This window comes from Coturnix japonica, chromosome Z (assembly GCF_054131305.1).
Source record: "Coturnix japonica strain WE chromosome Z, WE-NBRP24, whole genome shotgun sequence".
NCBI lineage: Eukaryota > Metazoa > Chordata > Aves > Galliformes > Phasianidae > Coturnix > Coturnix japonica.
Window position 1 is genome coordinate 52,609,923 of NC_140702.1, and position 26,357 is coordinate 52,636,279.

At 42.4% G+C, this 26,357-nt stretch overlaps 2 protein-coding genes across 7 annotated transcripts in view; one reads left to right on the forward strand and one right to left on the reverse strand.

The window, feature by feature from the left end:
* LOC107305959 (uncharacterized) lies at positions 1–24,359 on the reverse strand. The gene is made up of 6 exons (XM_085530086.1): positions 24,354–24,359; positions 20,316–20,896; positions 13,279–13,352; positions 8,239–8,377; positions 1,955–1,993; positions 1–1,239 (listed from the first exon to the last, which is right to left on the reverse strand). The coding sequence occupies exons 1-4, from the start codon at positions 24,357–24,359 to the stop codon at positions 8,316–8,318; spliced, it is 723 nt and encodes a 240-aa protein (XP_085386212.1). The 3' UTR covers positions 1–1,239; positions 1,955–1,993; positions 8,239–8,315.
* Positions 20,137–26,357, forward strand: part of GHR (growth hormone receptor) — a 130,802-nt gene continuing 124,581 nt past the window's right edge. For 5 of the 6 annotated variants that reach the window (XM_085529567.1, XM_085529565.1, XM_085529569.1 and 2 more), the window contains exon 1: positions 20,137–20,200. The gene's annotated coding sequence lies outside the window, so the exon portion shown is untranslated. Of the gene's footprint in view, positions 20,485–26,357 lie in introns of all 6 variants that reach the window. The other variant, XM_085529566.1, reaches the window with a different exon arrangement.

Below are 26,357 nucleotides of genomic sequence, written 5' to 3' on the forward strand. Positions count from 1 at the left end.
TTTTTTTTTTCTTTTTTTTTTTTTACTTCTCTACTAGTTTTCCTTGTTCAGTTGATCATTACTTACTCAAACAGATACAGAACACTAAGGGCAACTTTGATGTCACATGTGCCTCACTTGGGTACCCAATCAGGAAGCTACAGTTGCATAATGGAGAAGAGGGAATGAAGTTCTGAAATAAGAAAACAATATGGGGGCAGTATTAAAGTTGGTGAAGATTAAAAGTTATTTAAATGAGCAATGTGTTTAGTGAGCACTCACTGGAGAGCATACGTGAGGATATCAAAAAACAACATCAGGAATACAACTTCATTTCTTCACTTGCTGTAATTCTTAGCTATTTACATCCTTGCTGCAAGGTGTAGCTTATTTCCCTACTCCAGTAGTGCCGATAGAGGGAAGGGAAAATCCCTTAGGATAAAATCTACTTTAGCTCAGGATTAGGGAAGGGGGTTGTTGCCTTACAGTGTGTTGATCTGGTGGTAGGAATAGAGCTGTCTGTACATGCTTTCTGCAGCAGTTGAATTCCACTCAGTTATCCACATCTACATCAGTATGAGGGGAGATAAGGAACAGAATGGGAACATCTGTGAATGAATTTCAAATTTCAAGAACATGCATTTTCAGTTTCAGGAGCAGCTAGATCTAGAACTACAGATGATCTGAGTGTGAGATGGCTCACTGCCTGCTGTCCCTAAGGCAGGAAAAAAAATCTGTTTTTGAAATGCTGTGTTCATGTTTGGAGGCAGAAGACACATTCTAAAACTGAACTTGGGGGTGCCAGGAACCCAGGGCCTGAAAATCTAGTTTCAGCTGTAGATGGAGAAATTTCAAGGAATAATCAGGCTATATGAACAAGGGAGTGAGCTGGGGGTGGTGGGAACCAGGCTGAGATAGGAGATGGGAGATGTGCAGGGAATAGTGATGGTGGGGAAGGTACAGGGATTGAAACGAGCACCAAAAGCCAGGATAAAGAGGGACAGTTGGTAAGAAGTTGTAGGCTAATTGGTGGATGTTTATGACAACAGACATAGACAGGTTGAAGCAAAGATGAAAGAATGATCCAGGAATGAGTGTTTTTTCTTACCACACCTTTCATTTCAAGGAGCAGTATCAGGAGAAAATGTTGTTCATGTTCTCTTAACTGTCATCTTTCCCAGCCAAACACTTCTCTCTGGTCATGTTTTCTTCACTCAAAGGTTGTGCTTCATCCTTGCTGCATGCTCCTAGCACCTGATCCTTCAGGGTAGCAGTACAAATGCTTCATTTATTATAGTTTTATTCAGAGCATTGCAAGACTTTCACAGCTGCAGTTAAGACAGCACAAAGGGAATGGTGCAGGCACACTCTTCATATTAGCAGTATGTCACCAGGAGGAAGCCTACTGCATTACTTGTGAGATCATCAGTCCCTGCTCTAATGGTCTAGGGCGCCTTAGGATTAGGTTTGTTTTGTGACACTTTTGTTTGTTTGTTTGGTGCTTTAGGGGACAGGTGGGAATGTGATGTGTCAACTGGAGAAAGATGTGTAGACCTATTGCCTTGCAGCTCGTTGGAGAAGGCTGCAGCTGGGGGCCCCTGCAGTGCCATGGAGTCAGGTCTTGGAGCAACATAACCATGGAAGCACCAAATGTCTTCCATCAGACCTAAGGGTGAGCTTTTTTTCCCCATCTAAACGCCAGATAATCCTTCTGCCCACCACAAGAACACATAATCAAATTTAAAAAATAATATCCCCCAAACCAAAAATTTTTCTTCTGGGGTCATTTCAGTTATTTCAGTTAGGTGAAGCAAGCAATAACTGACAAAGGAATATTTTTATCTTGAGGGCTTTTCCCATCTGCTTCTAATGATCCTCTTGACAGCCTTGTAGAGAATTCTGACTGAGTGGGACATTAAAGAGCAAGACTGCATGAACTTTTCATGCATTACATTTTCAAGTATTGTTCACGTACCTCATAGATGGCATAATCGATGTGCCTGCTGGCATTCCTCTGCAAAAAAAAAAAAAAAAAGTAATGGAAACCCTTTAAATATATATAAAGGATCACCTTCAGACAGAATCTCCCTAGCAACAAATTGCAAGCAGAATACTTTCTGGTAAAAGACCTTCAAATAATGTGTGTGCAGGGGGAGGTTAAGTAGTGAGACAACTGTTGTTAATCTGGTAGGTGAACTGCACTGAATGGAAGGTAAGACATGCAAAACTTTAGAAGTTTCAGTTCAGGACTACAGTCAACGCATGTTTTTCCTGCAGTGTCAGTGTACATGACATCTGAGACTGACTTGAAACGTGAACTCTTAACTTTGCTCAAGAGCATGGGTATTTTTTTCCTTTCTGTCAAGAGCCCTTGGGATTCATGTCTTAAAATAGGCTAAACAAATTGTTATGTTTTTTAACTGATGATTGAGATCTTTAATTTATGTACAAACCAATAAAATCCCAAATACCAAACATTGCAAAGGCCAGCCAAGTGCTTTCTATCTATTCCAACCAAAAGCTCTCAGTTTTATATTCTGAAGGTACTGAGTGATGGTAGTTATGTTCTGTGCTCTAAAGTCAGTGGCTCATCTGAGCAGCAGTATACTACATGGGCATTTGTAGAAGCAAAATCTGTGTTCTGGGTTGAGGGCATTTGCAATGAACATAACCAGAATCCCTGACAACTGACAAAAATTTAGTTTGCCCTGTCTGGATCTTATGGTCAGAAATAAATCAGTTTTGCTATCTCATTTTAATCAGGAAAGAGGACTGTGGTCCACTCATGACAGTGATGTGATTGCAGCCTTCTTTTCAGCTGCAGTGTGGCATCGTGAGATTCAAATTCCTGTGCCAAGTCTTCAGGCCGGAGCCCAGGAATATCCCTTTTCCTCTGCTCTGCCAAAATCTATCTCAGAAAGAGGAAAAAACTGTTAAATCTTGAAAATTACTGCAGTACCCAAGAACGGCTTATGATCTAGTTTCCATCTACAGTTTGATACAATCTGAATGGCAAACACTATATTCGTAAGTGTATATTCATAAGTGATCTCTTCACAGGGTGCTGTAGGGGATGCCTGTGCTTTTTAACCTGCAGTCCCTGCCTGCAGTTATAGGCTCAGTTTGTCTTTACAAATTTTGTCTATGTATGTGTTTGTTTATCCATTTCCAGCTAGTCATTGATTTTATAATGGCAGTGCAATGGGAGTAAGTGCCTACCATTACCACATGCTTATTGTTTTCCTAAAGCCCAACCAAGTGAAATGAAAACACTCTAGCAAAATTACAGTCCTTCCTTCTCAGACAACACATTGGTTGTCCCCCTAACTTCTTTTGGAGCTAGCTGCAGCTTTTTGGCCTTCAGCAAAAACATGAAAGTCTTTCTTCAGACTTAAAAATGTCATCTCTCTCTTGAGACCAAGTACTTTTGGAAAGGGCTCTTTTTGTCCCCTTAACAAGAAGGTGCAAACTATAACAAGAAAAACTATCCAGTGGCTTTAGTGATACCTCGAACTTCAAAACACTTGTGTTCAATTGTCTGAATTGCTGACTACTTCCTCTGTGATCTTCAGTGAGAAACTCTGGATAGAGTCTAACTTTAGACATTCCAGTTTCTGTGGTTATCAAGGGTCTCATCACATGCACTGGGGAGAGATAAACACATCCAGAAGGTGAACTGTTTTAAGACTTACTCTCCAGAACCTTCAGTTCTCCATCTACAAACTGCACTTTGCTGCATCAGAAATGTATTCTGAGGATAAATGCATTGAAGAATGTAAGGCATTTGCACTTTGACACTACAGCTGTGTCAGTTTTGAAGACAGGCCACATGGAGACTTCGCAATAAAACTGGTCAGAAAATTTACTGTGTCAGGGTAACTGTGTGATAGAAAATGGAGTCTGGCATGGCCTTTGCGTTTAACTATTCCTTAGGCATTTGTGATAACTGAAGATATGGAAGACATGATGATGAAGATATGGCAAGAAGGACAGTAATTAATGACCCCAACTAGAGAAGAACTGAGGTCATATTTCTTCTCAGAAATGAATTTGTTCTCCTTTTGAAGTACTGTTTAAGTAGAACACTAAAAAAAGAAAGCAAACATAGGTGCCAGCTGATCTTACGCACTAATGAGGGTTTACAACAATGAGAGGTAACTGAGTGAGCTGAGTAGGAAGTAAGCATTACTGTAGAATGAACAACAGCTCTTCACTATGAAGACAAGCACATTCCAGCATAGCAACCAGACAGCAAAGTGTACTCTTAGAGTAATCTGGAGGGAATGTTGTCTTTGAAGATTGCCTAAGAAATCAAAGCTCATAGGCTGACTTAATCGAAGTATGAAACCCATTAACACCACTCCCACCCCCAAGTGCTTTGTATATCATGATATCTTTCCCCTCTGGACATAAGGGAGAAGGATTTACCAAAATTAAAAAGCCATTTTATGTCTCACTTCCATGCTTGTGTAGTTTTTTTCTATGGGTTGTAGTATTTGTTTTTGATTATTTTGCTTTTTTTTTTTTTTTTTTTTTTTTTCTTATCTTGATTTTGAATCTTGATCCAGGGTTTCTTTTCACCATGGAGGCTTCAAAGATCAATTTTACCATGGAGGAAGAAAACTTATTCTTTAATGGCAGAGTAGTGGAGCTTTGAATAGCAGTGTCTTACAATGAAACCCCATAATTCTGCTAGAGTTCAGATGCCAAAAAACTATAACTGGACACAGAGAAATGCTTTTAGTAGCCATGTGGGGCATGAATCATAGGATCATAGAATCACCAAGGTTGGAAAAGACCTACAAGATCATCCAGTCCAACCTTCCGCCTATCAGCAGTAGTTCTCACTACACCATGTCCCTCAACACAATGTCTGAATGTTCCTTGAACATCTCCAAGGTTGGTGACTCCACCACAAACCTGCCTTGGTCACCCATCTGTTGGGTAAGGAAGAAGAATGCATTGAATCACTAAAACTGAGATCCAAATCCCAAGATTAAGTACGTTAAGGTTAAACGGTGCTTATTCTGAGGCTTTCTGCGTTGCCAGAGGCAATCATCGTATTCTTCACCATTCCCTCACAGTAACTATCAGAAATGCTCGATGCCCGTCATGTGTAATATCTTCTGGTAGTGAAAAATAGGGAGATAATCAACCAGTGTCTAGCAGGAGAGTCAAAGTCCTAATTTATATGACCTTCAGTTGTCTAGGTCACAAGGCAGAGTCTAGCAGAGATGCCCTCATGCTATTCCCAGTCTCTGCTGTGAACATAATCAGAGGTCATGCCATGAACTCTGCTGAATTTGGAGCTCTGCTAGCATTTGTTATTCCAGCAAACAGTATACTTGCCAGGCCAATGAATTAAGTAGCTCTGGGATAAAGTTGCAACACATGAGGCTCATTAACTTATTGTGAAATAAACAGAATGTTATGGAATAGCGCATTATCAGAAAAGGACCAACATTCCCTTTGTCCCTGCAAGCAGAATTCTCAGATAAGGGTATAATTTTATCAAGTCTTGCTACTCTCTGCTTCCAAAACATATAGGTGCATAATTGCTTTGAACTTCTTGTTTAACAAGTTATGAGAGCCTGGTTTGCTTAGACCTAGCTGTCAGTTCAACTTCTATTGCTTACGAAACAAAGTAGGAAAAAGAACAAGCATTTCATTTCTATTCTTCTGAGCCACATTTCATTTTCAATACAGATTTTTTGAGTTCTGTCTTTGAAAGAGAAGAGATAAACTTCATCCTTATTACGGATGTAGATTTTCTTTGGAAAAAGATGAAAACTCCACATTAATGGAGGGAAATGTGCTTTTCTGCTCTCTTTGGCTGCCAGCAAATGTCCGTGACATTGCTAAATAAATAGCCAATATTTGTACAAATAAGAAAAATTCCTCTCTGAAAAGTTCAAGGTATTAAGAAATGTGTTGGGAATTAGTAGGAAATATCTTTTTTCAGTAATAAAGAAACATGGGAGGTAGTTTAGGGGTGGGGAGAAAGACAGATGAACACTTTAAAAGATGTGAAAATCAGTAAGAGGTACATCAGCAAAGGAAACTTGCAAACCTAATGACTAGAGGGACTTTCAGAACTTTCACAGACACCTATGTGTTAGCTGGAAGGTAGCAGAAGAGTAAACATGAACTGAATTAGCAGCATTTTTGGGCAGAAGAAACAAAAGACATGCCTAGAGAACATAAGGAGAACTTAACATGGGGAAAAACGTAAGGATCTCACAACTTTGTACGTTGGAGTATAGTGATACAATGCTTAGAAGATAAAGAATGAGTGCACACTTTTAAATGCTGCTGAGGGTTTAGGAAATACATAGGGAGGATAAGTGATCATCCTTATTGAGAGGCAAATTAACCCTCTTCTCTGGGCAGCATGAAGATGATCAAGGTTGTTATAGCAGGGGAAAGGACTAAGTGATTCAGTGCATTTGCTCTTCTGCTATCACTAAGAAACAAATCATTCTCATCTCTTGTAATCAAATGTAATTAGGTAAAAAATGAGCAAGTGAGTGTTCTTCAGGCTTAGCCTGCCAGAATTGGATTTTGATTTAGACTTGGTTCTGCAGTTTTATCAGCTTCACATGCCTTGAAAGAGGCCATTTCACTTTGTGACCCAGGACACTCTGCAGCTGTTTATCATTCCCTTTTTAGCAAAAACACAAGGTCTATGAATAAAACAGCAAGAGGAAACAAGAGTGAAACTGCAACTAATAATACTCATTAGCCTATGTGCTATTAATCAAAGCACTGTTTAACAGCATTCTTCCTTTATTTTTTGTTTAGTTTAGTGACAAATGTTCCCACTAAGATCAACTTTTACTTGTGTAATAACAACCATAGTCATGATTTTGCAGGAAAAAGGGTTATAACAGCTATCATCCAGTGGGAACAGGTGGGGATTAAACTCAACCATATGCAATATGGTTGTATATTCATAAACCTAGCTCTTCTGTCTGAATAATTGATGATCAAATTGACTGGGGAGACTTGACCACGATTAAGTGAATGAAACTGGCTCAAAAGATTATTTTTTCTTTTTGCCCTAGATCCAAAGCCATGTGATTTCACTGTTTATCACAGCTCACTCTCCTGCTTTTACTATTGGACACCGAGTAAGGTATTAGAGCTGATGCTTGGGACAAAAACCCAGTAGACTGTAGAAATGGAAAACGTTGCCAAACCAAAAGTCCTGTAAATATTTAAATCATTAATTAAGTGTTAATTAAGCATGCAGTGTTACACCTTCATGGAGTGGCCTTTCTCCAGTAGGAGAAAGAGAATTCTCTCAGCTCTGAAATGTCTGATGCAAAATGTTTAGGCTCTGAGGAGCTTCAGAAGAATTGAGCTGAATTGCTGAGAGACTCCCAGGAAGGTGGGCACTTTGACCACAGCAGGTTCATCAAACAGCCCACAAGAAAAGCTCACATTCTGCAACTGGGATTTCAGATTTCATGATTCCAGGGCAGCCAGATCCAATAAATGGGAGCAAAGCAACAGCATTTCCTCCCTTACAAGCTGAAGATTTAGGCTTGGGATCTTGGCAGCAAAACTAAGCTGAAAACAGATGTTCACGTAGGCAGTTTTTGAGTAAAATTCTTGGAAATTTAAAGAATTCTAAAACAGATTCAGAATGTTTGTATTTTGGTCTAAAGCAAAACAAAGTAAACAAAAAGGAGCAAGAAGCAAGCAAACAAACAAACAAAAAAGCACCAATACAAAACAAGAAAAAAAACCCACAAGTATTTCCAGTTAACTGGAAATTCTCTCTTTTGGTCAACTCAGAAATAGGACTAATATAAAAACAAAGTCTGAAGGCGAAGTAGGGGAATGTCCTGCTTCAGTCATCACTGTAACAGCCTCCTCCCTCAGAGGGAACCAGGAAGTTTGATAAAAGCTAAGTGAAAGATGAGAACAAGGACAATAACGCAAGTATTGATGAATCTAAAGAAACTTTTGGGAAGATGATGAATAATTTCAGTGAACGACACACAAAGAAGTGGATTTTTGCAGGTTATGAATATCTTTAAATTGAAATGAGGAGAATATGCATAAGTATTAGAACAACTGAGTTCTGATGCCCCAAATCTCAACTCTGTGTTGCTCAAGATGGAGTGTGAGAATGTTTAATTTGTTCAGATGACATGGTAGCTGGAAAAAGTGGAGCAACCCCTGCATCTTAACTGCATTCAACCCTCTCTTCCTGTGCAACCAAGCATCTGGGAGATAATTATGTGTACATACATGTACATGTCAGCCAGCTGTCAGGGTGTATCTAGGTTATATGCCTCATTTCATAGGTTTCACTTCCAAGTGGTCATTCAGAATTTTCCTTCTATCACAGTTTTCACTGTCTCCGTAAGTTTCATTAAAATTGGTACATCTGGGGAAAAATAAATATAAGTCAGTCTTAACACATGGATAGATTTATAACCACAACAATATTTTTCTGGAACTACTGAAATATGTACATACTAAAAAACAGCGACCTTACTGAAGCAATTCTTGTCCTGCCTGTGCCAACCACCCTACCCAGCTGCATGTTTATCTGGCTTTCTTCACAACAAATAGAAGCAGAAGTCTGTTTGTATTCAGAAGTCTGGAGGTCATGTTGGCAGCTATGAAATGTTGGTACTGATTTTCACTTCTGTCAGATATGCAAAGCTGAGTCTATGCTTCACAAATAACAGAAGCAATGCTTTCTCATTTGATAGGTTTCCAAAATTGCAAACTTCCCTTACCATTGCATTGCTTTTGCAAAAGTTAATGGCTTCTTTCATATTTTAAATTAAGCTTTAAGAAGCCAAGAGAAATGCTCCAGCAGCATTTCCGTACTGATGCTTTAGCCAGGCATGGATTGCTGCAGGAGGGAAAGCAGAGACAAATGGAACGTTCACCCTGTGCCCTTGGCGTGTGATGGAGATTGAAGCCTCTTCCCTATGTCAGGACTATGTCTGCTGGGGGGTGATGGCTGAAAACTGCTTCCAAGTACTAAAAAGAAAACATTAAATTTATGAAAAGAGGAAACAGCAGTTCTGTGACAGTTTCTTAGAAAGGGAAGTGCATGTAATCATGCCATGAAGTGAGAGTATAATGTAGCACACATGAAGTCATGAGTGCAATCACTGATTTGGAAGTAGGTGGTATTCTTACTCAGTGTGTAGGAAAGTAGCACATGTCCCTTAGCATTACAGAGCCCTCCTCCTGGCTATGTCACATGCCTTATGGGATTATTTCTGCGCAAGCTATTTCTAGATCTGCCTTGTGTCAGAGGTTTCGGCTGGCTGGATATCTGAGCATCTGTTTACAAGCGTCAGGATTGATGGAATGTTATCAAGTGCAGTTAAAGGGAACTGGGGGGGACACATCTGCTGGTGCTTTGCACTGGGGCTGCAACTGCTTTTAATAATAATAATAATAATAGTGCTGATAATAACAATCACAGTAGGTAAATGTCACTGCCATTGTGCTGAAGACATTTAAATGGTATTTGCAAATGAATTCAGAGCTGGTATCCAAAGTCAATAATGATAAATAAAAGTACAGTTTGAGAACATCATCACCATGGAGTACAGAAATGTGCAGCTGGCAAAGACTTCTAATTATGACTTGCTTTCCCTGTTTGGTTTTTCTATTCTTTCTGCAAATTGGAGAAAGAACAGGAAAAAAATGCTCCACTATTAGATTGAATTTTAAATACACGTTACTGTGTATCTGCTCCTTTGTATTACTCTATGTGTATGAGATGATTTCAAGTCCATAACACATTATTTGAAAATATTTTATTAAAAAAAATAATAATGCTTGGGGGTAGGGGGATTTTTGGCAAGCCACGAAAATGTACCTGGAAATGCAGGTGCATACAAAGAGCCAAGGACATTTCAGCTTCTCATGCTATCTGGCCAGCGAGGGGTGCGGGTGATCAAGGAGCTGGCAGGCAGTGTACAGTGCTGGGACAGCTGACGTGAACTGCCCAAAGAGATGTCCCATATAGCATGGCATCATGCTGAACAGTAAAGCTGGGGGCTCCGTTGCTCAGAGACTGGCTAGATTGTTCAGCAGGGACTGAACATTTGTTTCATTTATTCTAACTAGCCCCTTCCTTTTATGACCTATTAAACAGTCTATCTCCACACACAGCTTTTATTTTTTCTCTCCCGCTTCTTTCCTCTGTCCACCTGGGTTGGGTGAGGAGGGAGCGAGCAAACAATTGTGATGTGCTGAGTTGCCTACTGGGTTAAACCATGACACTGTCCAAATGACTGCTGGGAAAGGAAAACACTGGGACAGAGATTCAGAGCAAGCTCTAAATGGAAAAGCACTGGTCACCATTTCTGGTACAGGAGAAAATACAGGCAAGAGGAGAAGCTCTTCTAGATGTGGTTATAACCAATGAATTTTAATTGTTTTAAGAATATGATGATGAAAGGCAGCTTGGAGGCTACCTCTGTGAAATTACAGAGTTCACAGTCCTAAGAAAGACAACATGGAAAACAAGAAAATCATGGACTTCAAGCAGGCAGACTTCCATCAGCTCAAATCAGTAAGAAAGTGAAAGGAAAATGTAAGTAGGTTGTAACATAAGATTGTGGAGGCAGAAACCACAAGCTATCTCCATCAAAGGGGAAAAACAATGAGATTAATTTACACAAGCAAGAAGTTTACAGTTGACCTCAAGCTCACAAAGCTCCTCACAAAAAGTAGGAATCTGATCAAATTCTAAAGCACAAGACAGCACATGTAAAAAAATATCAGAAAAATAAAGCATAATACCAATATATGAGGTCTGCTCTGAAAGTAATGCCTCCTATTTTAATATGTTGGCCCATGATGTCAGAGGCACATGTTGGTCATATGGCTGTGGAGGCTGAACCTTACCACCATCCCATCGGGGCAGTCTGACAGAATGGCATCTGACATGGGTCCCACAGATGCTCACACAGGAACAGAAAGAACACTGTGTGCAAGTTTGTCAGGACCTATTGAACCAACACAAGGCTCAAGGTGACAATTTCCTGGATCCTATCATTTCTGGTGGCAACATGTGGTGTCACCACAATGAGATGGTATCTAAGCAGCAGTCAATGGAGTGAAGTGATGTGAGTTCCTCATCAAAGAAGAGTTCAAGGCACAGCTTCCAGATGGTTAAGTGATGTGCACTGTCTTTTGGAATAGGAAAGAGGTGAACTAGATTTCCTGAAACATGGACAAGCAATCAACTTCGACAACTGCACCACGACATGGAATAATCTGAAGGCTTGAACTTTCAGTCAGGCCAGAGAAGAATATAATCTCCTTACAACATGATATCACCAGTTCTCATACAGCTTGAAGACTGTGGAGTACACTGCCAGTGTTGGCTTGACTGAACAACCACTGACACAGTATGGTCTAGATTTGGTGCCTTCTGGTTTCTATCTGTTCGAACTTATGAGATGGACTGTAGGGGCAACATTTTTCTAGCAATGATACTGACATAGCAGTGGGTCACCTCCACTGGTGCACATTTTTACAAGCATGACATGCAATTTCTTGTTAATCACAAGAGAAAATGAATAGCTAATGGTGTCTGTATTCAAAAATAGTGGAGAATTTGATCTATGAAATACTGCTACAGTACTCTTTGTATGTGTTGTAGTTTCCATGGAAATAAATAAGAGGCATTACTTTCAGAGCAACCTAAATACAAGTACAAAAGGCTTCCAAAGTGAATGCATACTAATAAAAAGGAATAGCAAGGAAAACGCTGGTTGATTTTCCTGTCTGTCTAGGGTAAGGGGGGAAGGTGATGACTTAGAAAGTGGTGCTCCAAAGACGGTCAGAGTATTTAAAACACTTCGATGCAGCTACATGTACATGAGTAGCATAATAGCATTCATTACAAAGGGTTAAGAACTCAGTCTAAACTGGAGGTAAAAGAGGATGGGAAATGTTACAGAGTGGTCTTAATAGGCTGTGACTTGGGATATTTTAAGAATTTGATGGAGTAGTCATCTTAGCTATTACTTGAGAATTCATGAAAGGTGGAGAAGGTATATAAGATCAAGAAAGAATAAAAGGACAAAAATAGGTGCTTCCTCTTCCTCCCCTGCCTCCCCCCACCCCCACTCCCTCAAAAAGAAAGAATAAAAAAGAAAAGAAAAAAGAAGGAGAACAGGAGGAACAACAGCCTGGAAATATTAAAGTAATTGATCTAACTTCAACTTAAAAATATATATTCTAGAATCAATCAAATTATTTGTAAGCACTTCAAAGTTAGCAGAAAAAATCATAGCATAAAAACTAATTTGTTCATATGTGCTTGTTTATATTTACTTATTTGTCATAATATTCTGTCACAAATTTAGGCTTCTAGGGGAAACTGTCTTAGTTATGACTTCATTCTAATCTCAGTAACAGTCTTATTAAACTTGCAAATGAGATAAATTCGGAAGGAAGTGCAATCATAAATTTGTTGGAAGACACAACTCAGAATTAACAGAACTGTCTTGAAAAACTGGGGATTGAGCAGAAAATGGTAAAAAAAAAAAAAGTGAAATAAAATAGAATAAATAAGAAATGAAATGAATTTAGGTAGGAATAGTCAAATACATAAATAGAAGCCTACTTCAGAACTGCTTTTAAAGAAAAATGCCTAGAGACAACAGGTCACAAACTGAATATGTATCAAAGCCAACAAGGCGCAAGAAATACCCTATAATCTTTAAATAGCCACAAGCCTCAATCTTTCCCTGTCTCAGTACTGCCAGAACCTGGGATGGAAGATTTGGTCCCTTCAGATCACTTTACATCTCAAAACATATGTCCCAACAGAAAAAGCCCCAGATAATGTGTTTAGAAGTAAAGAAAGCATGATCTATGAAGTTTATCTTAAAACCAGAAATTGCTTGACATAAGAAAGAGGGAAAACTGAAGGGTATGTGGCAGTTTATCAAACAGAGAAGAGAATAATCTGACCATAACTTCTGCTGTGGACAGAAAAAATCTGGAATTCTTCTGAAGATGGTTCAGGAACAAAGACAAACGTTCTAATAATAAATTTGGGAAGGTCTGATACAGGTGCCTGATAGGTAGGGGACCTCTACCAATGAGTCGTGGTTGAAAATTCAGATAAGTAAGTCAAGACATAGGTAGGGACAGTTAATCTGAAAGGCTGGACACTCTGGACCAGATGACTCATGGGCTCATCTGACTCTTGCCCTCACTGCCCTTCAATACTGTTATGTGTATTGAGAATCATCAAATACAGGTATACAGGATGGAACAAGTTTAAAATAAACTTACGCAGTAATTTCACTGAGGCAGTTGTTGAAGGCCAAAGGATGCTAGGCCCTTTGGGTGAACAGCCAAACCATTTTCTGTAAGTAGAATGAAAAGTACATGTGAGAACCCTGGCAAAGTAGTAGAGAAAGATTTGTCAAGCAAGCAATACAGGGTCTGCATATCTACATTTTGATTGCAAAAAAAGCTGTGGCTCAATAAAGATTTCTGACAAGAGATCAGTTTAATCCTAGTTGCAAACAATGGCTCTATAGAGGTTCCTGCTGGTCTGATTTTTATGCCTGATAAGAAGGTGAACTTCATAATACAAGAAAGTGCTGTGAAACAAGTGAATGAACACGGCTTTTTGGGAGAGTCAAAGGGCTGTCTCACATCATATCATGAATTTCTGTGCATGTAATAAGATTATGCTTCGAAAGACACTTCTTAACAGAGCATGTAAATGATACTCTAGGAAAATAATATTGATAAGACTTTCTTTTTCCTGTCATGCATTTTGCTCAGAATGGTCCCTCAATTTAAAATAACCAAGCCATTCAGAGAAAGGTTTATGTCATCGTCAATAGTAGGCCTATTGGGTATGCACAATAATACACATTCCTAGTCCAACTTGAATCCCTTGCCATCACATGCACTTAAGAGCTATCAATTATAGATTTTAATCTGGACTGTAAATTGAAAGATGTTACTCTTCCTGGAACTAGCAGCTTTATGAAAATACTGTGACTCTGAGGCTTCTTTCTCATTCTTCAACTACACCACACAATTTAAATCTCTTGCCTTCTATACTGTGGCCTTGGTCAAACCATTGTCTGAGGCCTTTTGCATGGCAATACTACATTCAGCTTAAAGTGAATTTGAGTATCTGCAGAATCAAATAGTCTCTGCTGTAAATTCTATAATGTCCACCTAAATCTGACAAAAGGACTGGGGGAGAGGGACTGGAGTATATGGTAGAAACTGCAGAAAAAAGTTCATAAAATCAGGGTAGATAATAAGAGCATACTCTGATATATAAAACGTAAAATACTTTGAGAAGTGAACCAGAAAGGATTCTATCATGCCAGAATATAGGAACCTAAGTACAGGAAACCAATCAAAGACAATCTTGTTTAACATGCTTAAATTTTTGAGACATTTCAGAGACTAGTATTACAGGTATAAGTGTTATTGGATGGTTAAACTTGTGCTATTAGTAGAAGGAAATGGAAGCCAATGTAGACACACAGGTGTAGGAAGTGGTCAGGCTCTGGATTCCAGTTTTGCGTATCTGCCTGGTCACAACACTCAGTAAGCACTGAAAAGACTAAGGATGGGATTCAGTTACCTGCAATAGGCATTTAGGGCTATTTTAGATACCACAGATTATGTCACATAAGCACACCTTGACAGCAGATATGAGGTATCCCTCAGACCGAAAATAGCACATCACCTTTAGCACTTTAGTAAACACCTGCCTTGGGCAAGCAAGGTGAGGACTAGACGTCCTGCACAGTAAATTGAGAAGGACAGATAACTTCAAAATACATTTGGTTCACCAAATCTGATCTAGCCATCCCTGAACATAAAGATGTCTGTGAACACCCAGCATTTTCTGGAGGACAGGTGTCTGCACATTTGTGATTTTAGATTTTCTAGAAGAGACATCTAGAGCAGTAGGTCCTGTGTGTCCAGTAAAGAAAAAGAGTGGTTTTGTTTTTGTTTTTAAAAAAGCTGTATCTACCAGAAGATTTCAGACATGAGATATGCTACAGGATGTTGTTCTAAAGCCTGCTCCAATATCACTGACACCCTGAAAACACACAGATTTTCTGAACATTTGGTCTAAGATGCAATACATCCAGACTATTTATGTGTAAAATAATTAATCTCTCTCTACCTTAGAAAAAGGGCATCAAGCATACTGGCAGAAGCAAGACCTTCACTTCTTTTTTCCTCTGTCTCCCGTCTTTGCAAAAACAAACAAAAAACAAACAAACCACACACAACAAAATAAGCAAGCAAACAAACAAAAAACAGGCTAAATACATATAAATACACTTTTCACAGAGTACCAGAAAGTCAGTATCTTCATTACAGACTCAAATAGCTCCAAATAGCTCCTCAGTTTACATTAGCTGTGGCTGATAGCATGAAAGATGCCTTAGAAAAAGAGAAAGAGACTTCATACTGCAGCACAATGTCCTTTCAGTTTTCCTTTCTGACTGTGCCTTCCTCTCCCGCATGAATGTTCTTAATGATTCCTTGGAGATTATTTCCTTAAAGAAAATTCTGTTTTTCCACAGATATTTGTTGATGATGCAGTATGCTTTAATTATGCAGTTATGCCTTAATACAAATTACTCAGGGGACCTTTGCTCTGTAGCTTTAATGGAAGTAACCCAGACAACCCACAACCTAAATATTTCCACATATCCAGAGGCTGAGAGTAGAGCTGCTATCAAATCTTGTTTTTATTTTTGCATACAGCTAGCACTGTACTTCTGGTACAGCTCTTGGTACCAGATGATCATGGCTGGAATTTGCCTCTTATTAGCATGGTTTCCTCTTGTGGCAAATGGCAGTGTGTTGGAACAAAACTTTTTTTGCAATTCCATTTATGATGGAAATTTAAGGAATGCTTTGCTTTCAGTTGTTCCAATATCTTGAATTAATAGAGAATATTAGGAAGTGAGAAAAGAAGCGGTTGTAACCTACCTTCTAAACAGAATTTTGACTTGCTCCTACCCTATGAACAGAAATGTCAATGTAACACACAATATGTGCATAAAGGAACTTCACCTTGAGGTTATCAGTTAAGATTCACCCAGCACAAGTAAACTTTTTCTTCTCTTTTAAGTATTCTACAGTTTTAAGGTAATGAGTAATGATACAATAAACATTCACATGAATCACTCTTAATCTTATTCCACAGTACCAAGATCTTCCTTCTACAACCTCCATTTTTAGCTTAACATCTAAATTAGATCAATGGAAATTGAGTGCAGAAAGATAGTATTTTAATGAAAAAAATATATATAGATTCATATATATGAATCCTCCTTATGCCTGGAGGCCAGTAACAACTGGAGGATCACAGGACCTATGGCACTTTTCCTGTTTAATTTCTACATCAAGTCTGCAGAAAACAAATTGGAAAGATCAGTCAACAGGCTCACAGGCAGGGCTGTCTTCCAGCTGGTCTTTCCTAAAGAAGGGACCAATGGGAACTGTGTGAAATTCTCCCAGCTCAAAAGCAAAAAAAAATCATGCTGTGGGAAGAAAGAACACCATACAGCAATGATATCAGCTGAGGAATGAGTGCATGGGCTACAAGGATGCTCAGAGGCTGGAGCACCTGCTACAGTAGGAAGCCTGAGGGGCAGGGCTGCTTCAGCCCTTTTTGGGAGCACCTCAGAACAGCTTGCGCCTACCAACAAATATGTCTCTAAGAAGATGAAGTCAGGCACTCCAGAGCTGCATTAGGCAGCAGATGAGAGATTGTGCACATCAGCTGAAATAACAGAAGTTAAAATAGGACGAAGCAGCAGTGGAACAGGTTGCTCCAAGATGCTGAGAACTCTCCACCCTTGGGACCCCCAACAGGGTAAATCAAACACATCTGACCTCTTCACTGAACAAATGGAACACAGGACTTCCTGAGAGACCTTCCAAGATTGTTTTGCCTGTGATTCCATGATTCTATGTTAAAAACAAAGCAAAGAAAATAAATTAAAACAGCTATGGGTAAGCATATAGAATACGGAAAATGTCCTGATTTATCAGTCTCAGGCCTCACCTAAAAGCTCAGTAGGTAGAAAAATATCAAGTAAGAGTTCATTTTATAAGAATTATATGTGCATATAATTATTATATATAATTGTATGGACAAAAATGTTCAGCAGCAAAAAAGTCACTTTATTGTCTCCCAGTACAAACCACACAGCTAAGTAGCCCCCTCCTTCCCTACCCCTTTTTCCTAGCATATAGATGCTGCATATGGACCCAGTTATTCTCATCTAGAAACATACACATTAATGTATTTTTTTTCTTGTTGGAGGAAATTATCACCCACTAAACCATGCAACCAGTTTGACCAGTGTACCAATGTAACTCCACCTAGGACAGATTTCACTGACAAGAGTACTCTTATGCCACAGAAGCACAAACTTAAGCCAGTGCTTACAATAGGCATTTACAGCCAGTCTTGCAGAAATACTGCCAATCATAATACAACATGCACTAGCTGTAGTCACTTTACAGTGAAGTAACCTCTTCCATATGAAGAACTACTGTGAACAGAAATGTCAGATTACCATCTGACATCCTGCTGATAAACATCACATTACGCACTAATATAAATAGAAAGCAAAAGCAGATTTTGTCTGCTGCACCTGGTTCCATAGCATCACACTTGCAATGGAGATGACTTTTAATACTACTCTTCCAAATATATCAAAGTGGATACTAAAAGAATACTCACTTTAGCCGATGTAACATATCAATTATATATATAAAAATAAAATAAAGAAAGAAAGCAGGCCTTTTTCAACAAGATCACTGACCGTCTGTTACACTGTTTACTTGTACTGAAGCAGTACCCTACAGACTGATAAAACACAGAGCACTGTGCTTTTGCATCTTCTAGACTAGTAGACAGCATGGAGACTCAATGCCTAACTTTGAGGCAAAATCCTCATTATTCCCCCCAAAATGGGCTACTTTTGCCTAAATCCGGTCTGGTTGTCAGTGAACTATATTTGCATTAATCCCTGTGAAATTAAACCACAAGCCACACAAGGAAATTTTAAACATTCACTATCTAGGATACAGTAAAGGCAGGGAGGAATAAATCAGGAGCATATGTTAAATCCACTGATCTACCAATATCTCTGATGATTTGTACGTATAAGGAAGGAACAGTATTTTCATATGTCTGGTGATACTGATGTTCAACTGCTGCTGCCACCGTACTGGTAATAATCTGAGATATATTCCTATTGCGTTACAGGAATGTTGTACTGAACACCACCATAAACACAAGGGCTGGAACACACGTCTGCCTCTTCCAGCAGAGTGCTCCAGCCACAGAATGAGAGAGTCTGGATTGGGCCTGTGGTTGCAGTTTCTAACCCCATGAGTTGCTAATTATACTCTCCCATAGCTTCAGAAGCAGGAAGTCAGAATGAAAGGCCTCAGGAATAACCACAGGTTTGGCAGCACAGGCATCTCCCAGGAGATGTGGATGTGAACCCCCTCACCAGTGGTGAGAATTGAACGGTATGTCCATTGCACAATATATATTAATGGAAAAGCTATGCTCGACATTGTTTCCATGATTCCAGAAGTGAGGGAAGGAGGTATCTCTGGTGTAAGAATAAGGAAGATGCGTCTGTGTGCCACAAGAGGCACTTAGTTTAAAACCTCTGCGAGACTTCTGGCAAACAGTTACTGCCATGTTAGGCTGCAGTTCCTTTAAGCCAGTCCCAAATTAGTGAGGTCACATCTCACTGCCCATCTTTCCTCAGCTGCATATTTTTGCCCCCTCTCATGCCAGCAGGCAGAGCGCCAGCCTGGAGGGACAGCCGCCTGAGGGCCACTCGCTTTGTGTGCGAGGGCTGCTTGCGAGACCTGTGAGCTCCCTGAAGCCAGGCAGCACTGATTCGAGCAGTGTGGGCTGCTGTTCCCAGCCACTGCAACTCACATGTTTGCTTTCATCCAACTTCAGCAGAGATCTTGGGGAAGAATCATAGAATAACTTCAGTTGGAAGGGACCTTTAAAGGTCATCTAGTCCAACTCTTCTGGAATGAACAAAGACACCTACATCTTGAACAGACTGCTCAGAGCCTGGTCCAGCCTGATCTTGAATGTTTCCAAGGATGGTGGATCCTTCACCTTTCAGGGCAAGTGGTTCCAACAACTCACCACACTGATTGTAAAAAACTTATCTCTTATTCCTGGTCTAAGCCTCTCATTTTAGTTTGAAGCCATTTCTCCTTGTCCTGTCACAAGGGAAGCTGTGATTCCCTTTTATTCTGGGTTAATGTCAGAACAAGATTTCCATCATAGCTTACCCAATCATTTCACCCAGTAACTGTGAAACATCGCAACACAACAGCGCTGTGTGGCCCTTGTCCTCTCTGTGGTACGAGGAGCTGGACACTGCGCAGCACAGGGAAGCTCCTGCACGGCCTCACAGATCAGCACATCGCTGCCAAGGTCTCTTCTGCACACATGGGTAATTCACCAGTGCGATTCCTAAGTAAAATAAACTGTGGGATATGCTCATTTGGAGCGATTTCTTTTATAAAAGTGCCGAAAGAGAAAGTGGTCTGGCTTCAGGAGAAACCCGGGAAGCACTCAGCCTACAGCTGTCGCCTACCCGAGGGCTGCAGCACGGTGCCGGGCACTTGGCCGCACGAGCACCCACCAGCACCACGGCTCTCCTCAGCCCTCAGCCGCTTCTCCGCCGATCGCACCGCCGCCGGGCCCGGCCTGGGGGCAGCAGCAGCAGCTCCGGGCAGCGCGGGGCGCCGAGCGGAGCCCGCGGCCTCGGGGACGCGCTGCAATAGCCCAACTCCTCCCCTAGACGGAGCCGCAGGGCGCAGCGCTCCCGGCCGGGCGGCGGGCGGCCAGCCGCGCTCCCAGGAATGCGCCGAGCCCCGCCGCCAGCCCCCCGCGCACCGCTCCCGCCCCGCCCGGCTCCCTCCTTCCCTCCCTCCCCCGAGCAGAGGCGGCCGCCGGCCCCTCCCGACAGACATGTTCCCCCGGCGCGACGCCGGCCCCGCTCCCTCATCCCCTCCTTCCCGCGGCTGACGGCCAGCGAGCTGCCGAGCGGGGCGCGGCGGCCATGGGAGGAGGAGGCGGCGGAGGCGGCGGCCGCTGAGCCCCGCGCCCCGGCGCGCAGGGGCAGCGCGGAGGGGGCTGCCGGCTCCCGCGAGCGAAGTGAGTCGCGGCCCGGCGGCGGCGGAGGGGCGGGCGGGGGCGGCGGGCGCTCCGTGCCCGCGAGGGGACGGCGCTGCGGGCGCTGCGGGCGCGGCCGCGGGCGACCCTCACTCACCTCCCCAGAAGTTGCGACCGGCCCGGCCCGCCCGACACCGCGCCCGCCCCGTGCCCAGCGGCGCCGCCGCAGCTGCCGGGCGGAGGGCGGCCGCTGCCCGAGGCTCCCGATGGTGCCGGGGCCGCGGCGGGGAGCGCCGGGCAACTTGGGGGAAGTTGTGAGCCGGGCGGTGAGTAGCGGGTGGCGCCTTCGCGCCTCTGCCGGCGGCCAGGTGGCGGCCGCTGCTCTCCGTGCGTGCTGAGCCGTGCCGTGCCGGTGCCGTGCCGAGCCGAGCCGTGCCGGTGCCGTGGCCCCTCGGGCAGCGGGCGGCAGCTCGGCCCCGCGGGAGCGGCCGGAGCGCGGTGCCGGGGCCGCGGTGCGTGTCCTGGCCGTAAAGGACCAGGGGGCGCGGGCGGGAGCTGCGGGGAACTGCGCGGTGTGCGGGTGTGGAGCCGGGTCGGGGCGGTGGGTGCTGCGGGCGGCCCGGTGTCCTGCCCCGAGGGGCTGCTCTGAGGAGCTGCTGTGTTTGAGCAGTTCGCTCTACTCTTAATTTCTTTATTTTGTTGTTTTGTTTGTTTGTTTTTTCCCTTTTTTTTTTTTCTCTTTGTTTTGTTTGTTTGTTGGAAAAAAAATCCCTACCATTTCGCGCCCAGATATATCTGATCTTGCTTCTTAGTGTGTGGTCCGCTGTAAGTGTTGCACAGGAAAACTTGAAGAGAGTGTTTTTAAGGGCAAATGCTGCAGCCGCTCTGCCATAAACACGCAGGAGGCGTTGCTGGAGGCACAGCTGGTGCTTTCTCATAGCAGCGATGTCGCTGCGAGCTCTCGGGGGCGGTGGCAGCAATCAGGTGTGTGGCTGCTCATCCTGTAACAGCGATGCTCAATTCAGATTGTAGCACGTTATTAACGGACCGTATTTAGTCGCGGCTCTCATTCTCTTCTCGTGCCGCAGCCACAGATGATGCACCCCTGGCCGCATCTCCACTTGTGGTTAAGTCAGATGTAAGAGTGGAGCAGTGAAAAGGCTGTGGCCCGATACTTGAGTTGGATCTCATTTTAGGAATCTATTGAACCTTTAAGCAATGGAGAGAACCAAAATTGTTCACCAGGTGGGTAGTAAATGTGAAACTCTCCCAGCTGTGGTGCACACTTGGTAGTTTGCACACTTGGTTATTCACACTGAAGATGCATTTGGGAGCAGTCAGTGAAGGAGGTTTGGTAAGTTTTGTTTCAAATCTATGTAAAAGATGCTGCTTAAAATATTGAGATTAGGTTGCAGTTGAAATGTTCTGTGGCTCTAAGTGATAAAAATGAGTATTACTGAAAGTTATTCAGGCAGCTTGAAGTGTTTAAATAGGAATGCAGTGCCTTTCATCTCTGCCACATCTCTGTCTGGTGTTACTAGAACTGCTGCTTGCTGTGCTAATTCAGGACGTCAGCATGCTTTAATAATTATAAGGGATTTACAGACAACACTGTTTGCATGGCTTCCCTGAGGAGTCATCTTAAAAACTGCTCATAAGCGGCAGTGGTACTTTTCTTAAATTTATTAAAATAACCACTGAAATTTATTGCGCTGTATTTGGAAGCCATAGGTACCCCACACATGTCTTAGTGTGTAGGTGCAGCACACGTCAGCGCTGTGTGGGTGTGTGAACCTGCAGCCCCACAGCCCACAGCACAGCTCCAAGCTGTCTGCTGTGCTAGGTGTGCTGTGGGCATGGGGCTGTGCTCTGCCCTGTCCTGCTGCCTGGAGCCTGCGCTGCTGCCTCCTGTGCCTATGTCCAGCACGGAAGGCTAAAACAGATCTTTGTCAGTCGTTCACTTGCTCTGGGTCGGTACTTTTCTTTTCTATGGTCTGGATTGGCTCACTTAGCTTGTATAACTAAAAGGGTCATTTTCCATGATTGTGTGTAGATTGTATTTGCTTCTTTCAAAGGAAGCTCCATTTTTGCTTCAGATTTTTTTTTTTATTATTATTTTTTTAATCAAAGTGAGTGTTGATTTTGCTCTGCTGATGGGAGGAGCAGGCTGAATAACACGTTGTGTATCTTATTTGAAATGCCATCTTTTCACAGGCAAAATAAAAGCCAGTAATACTGGCCAGAAAACAAGATAAGCAAAGAAGCTTTGACTTCCTTATTTTCTGATTGAAACTAAAAAGAGTTTTGCCAGATGTGACAGTGCTTGCACTCAACCCAGGTGAAAACCATCTCTGTCTTAAGACGGGTGTCAAGACAATTTCCAAGCACTGCAGATAAATAAAAACAATACTGTTAACAAGAGGAGGTGAAAGTGGTGGGGAAAGGCAAGGCGGGGATAACAGCAGTGCAGTAACAGCTCCACACAGGAGTCCCTTGCTGGATGGTTGGGTTCCTTGGAACAGAGAGCATCGTGCTGGTTCTTTTGCCATGTATTGATCCGATGGGAAGATGAGTTTTGTCCCAGCTGAGCTGGGTGGTAATTGCAGGAAGCATGCGGCGCCAGGAAGGCAGCAGAAAGGTGGCAAGGCTGCACAGCAATAGTGGTAAAGGCAAGAAGCTAACGCAATGAGAGACCAGATTTATGTCAGGACTTGAAGGAACACTTTGTGCTCCTATGGTTTATCACAAGGGAAATCTTTTTTGCTGTATACAAGTCCTGAGGTGAGTTCTTGGTGTGAGAAGGGTGTTTATTTTGCACATCATTTTAATTCATGGGGGATGTAATGAGTGATGTCTTACCCGGGAGCTGGTTCTTGGTGTGTTAGACATAAATTTTCCTAATAATATGTAAGGGCTGTTTCCAGACAGACAGTTTGCTTTGTCACATGTGCTGCAGATATGAAATGAAAATACACTTAAGCATGGCATTTTGCTAAATATCTGGTTGGAAAGTCGTCACCAAAACTTTTTTGTTATCAAAGTAATACAACCTTCAGAAGCACTTGACAGTGGAGTGTTTTGCAGTAGGATGGGACTTAATGTCTTATCTAAACAAAGTGGAGTTCTGAGCATTTCAGAGGCGTGGTGTTGTGTAGAAGTGGCTGTGAAAAAGCATCCTTGCCCCGTGTTGTGCTTTAAGCATTGATGATTGCTAATGTGTGAGGTACTTGCCCTGAGTTCGACTGGAGATAGGCAGACAGTCCAGGGTAACTTTTCAAGTGGAAAGTGGTCCGCTTCCTTTGTTTTCAGTGTAGTCAGTAAGTAAATGCTTGTAGCAGTAATCAAGCACTCTTCTGTGTGAGTTCTGAGTTTGGCTAATCATACCCACCTACGGCTATGCTCAGCCGTGTGACCCTGTGTTCTTCAGGCATGTCAGTTTTCCCTATATAGTGGTGCACTCTGCAGAATGGCCTTTGTCCCTTTACAGAAAGAATGCATGGTGTGGGAATGTGGTGGCATGGGCAGAGGACAGAGAACAGGTCTGTATGGAGAGCTCTGGAGATATAGTGAAGAACAGACTCTGCATGGAGAGTATGGATGGGAGGGGGGTGGAGCTTTGATAAATTTAGGATAAAGTATTGACTTCTGCATTAAGAAAATAGACACTGCTTATTCCTTGCTGAAGGAGTTACGCTTTCCTGTCTCAACCTTTCTGTAGTCATACAGAGGCGCAGTTAGGGTATGGCAGTGACAGAGCTGTTAAGCCTGCGGATCAAGCGGAGATGACCATGTAGTATAGAATGTGGGAAATGGAGCCTACAGTGTATGAAGTGAAGATGCTTCACCAGCTTTACACTCATTAAGGCAAATTGTTTCTGTCTCTGATCACTTAAGAAGATTATGCATGAAATCCTAGAGCAGAGATGACACAAGTAGGAACAATCAGTTACTTTGGGGTACCATTTAAACACTGATCAATAATATGGAGATAATTAATATATAGAACTGAAAATCTGTAAGACCGTTGCGATCTTCAGGCTCTGTTTACAGGTAGTCAGTTCAAACATAAAGTCATATTTCATATGCTCCACAGGGTGACTTTGTGCAATACAAGTTTGTCAGCAGCTAACACATAACTCTGTGGGTTAGTTGGAAAGCATTAGGTTATTTATTAATAACAGCTTGGTCTTCTTACCATCATGTTGCATCATTCAAGTGCTTAAATTGTACTTGAAGATTTACTGCCTTGGGAGAAAATGAGATTGGTAAGACTTGACCCTTCAGTAGGAGAAAAAACAAATCCTGACCTATTGCCAGAGTGTGTTCCAGCACAATGCTAAGGGTTGATCTGTTTGTACCCAGGTTATCGTGGCTCTGCAGCCCTGTGCAGCCTGACGTATGCACTCAGTATTCCAGCCTCGAATCTGAGGAGGATGAAAGTAGTTTTTATTTAGTCTTATCTGGATGGAAACATCCAACTGCTGTTTCTAGCCTTGAAAATTGGCTCCACCTGTAATAGACTGGGGGGAGGGGGATTAAGTCCATGTGGACTGGCTCCCTATTCCCATTCATCTCAAAATGCGTTGTTGGTAACTTCTAAATAGAAATCATACGGATGTTATTCAGTTCTGTGAACAGATGTCTATGTGACTGTACAGGATGCAAGAGTTTTGTGTTTTATTCTGTGCTTGACTCAACCTTACTGATACATTTAGACAACTCCTGTGTAGGGATTGGATGAAGAGGGTCTGACTGTAGAGTTTTTAGGCTGGGAGAAACACACAGAAAGGACTGACAAATTTTGTCTTAGCTGTCTCAGTTAAATGAGCATGCCTGTCAGCTTTTGCTTCGCTTCACAAACTGCATGCCGTATCAGAATTCCCAGCTGCTCTCAAATGTTCAGGTAGCAGCCAGATTTCTGCTGTATTTCATGTTCTTTTTTCCTTTATTTGCCTGTTTCTCACACACACATAGGAATTCTTCAGCATTGCCCTGAGAATGGATTGGTGTATTGGGCTTTCCTTTATCGCATGACTGCAAATATTGTTTGAATTTGCTTCTGAATGCTTGTTAAATTGTGTTTGCTCACAAAGAATGTTGTGAACCTACTTTATCACTTGTAATTATTTTGAGTGATGTCTGGTATACTGTTTTCATCCAGAAGAGCTCAAACTGTCTGCTGTTTTGACTGTTCTAGAGATTGCTTGTCACTTTATGTGATGCTGTAAAACAGATGTGAAGAGATAAAAACACAGGATTCCTTCTAGAACGTGGTCCTTGTCGTTGCATTGCACAAGTTGAAGAAGCCTGAGCATGGTGACATACAGAACCAAGCTTTACCAGTAGTGCTCAGAATAAGGGAAGTTTTTTAGGATAAAGATCAAGAGGAGGAAAGCAGTTAGGCAGGTTCATCACTTCTGTCTCCACATTTGATTGCTGATCGTAATCATAGGAGAAGGAATCCATCGGTATCTCTGTAAGAAGAAAAGGTAGGTCCAAGGAATGCTATGAAAATTGTGTTTATAAAGAAACTCTCAATCCTCTGGCTTTTGAAATGACTGCGACAATGTGAACTTGAGCATGGAGCAGCTCTAAGGACCGAGTCAAATGTTAAGTGGTCAGTACAGAACAGGGCATGGTCAGGGCTCTGCAGTTCCGCACATCAGTTTGAACCTGTGAGCATGCGTAGGTCAAGCGTTGTGCATTCCCATTTCCGTGGGACTTTAGCCATCTGAGCTGATTCCTGACACTTATAGGGCATGTTGCAGCTCCATCCTTGCACAGCGAGTTGAGACACCGTAAGGGCTGATTTTTTTGTGTGATGTGGGAAATGCTGCCTTTTATTCCTGAATTCTTGTGCAGAAGTTCTTGGCTCATCTACACATGTAATTGAAACACACACAGCCAAACCTTTCAGACTTGACATGTGCTTGAACCAGTCAGTGAGTGTTAACCTGCTCATCCAGGATGCATGGATGGACTCTGTGTGCTTGTGACTGCACTGTTACTGCAGCAGGAGCGGGGAGAGATTGAGAGATAGAGTTTCACACTGTGTCTGAGCTCAGGGCAGTGGCATTGGATCTCGGGGTGCTGGTGTTGGCAGCGCTGTGCTGGCTATGTGATGGGGTCACTGCCAGCTCACAGTGCAGGACAGCCTGTGCTGCAAGGAGCAGCTGCAGCCCATGACAAGGAGCAGCCT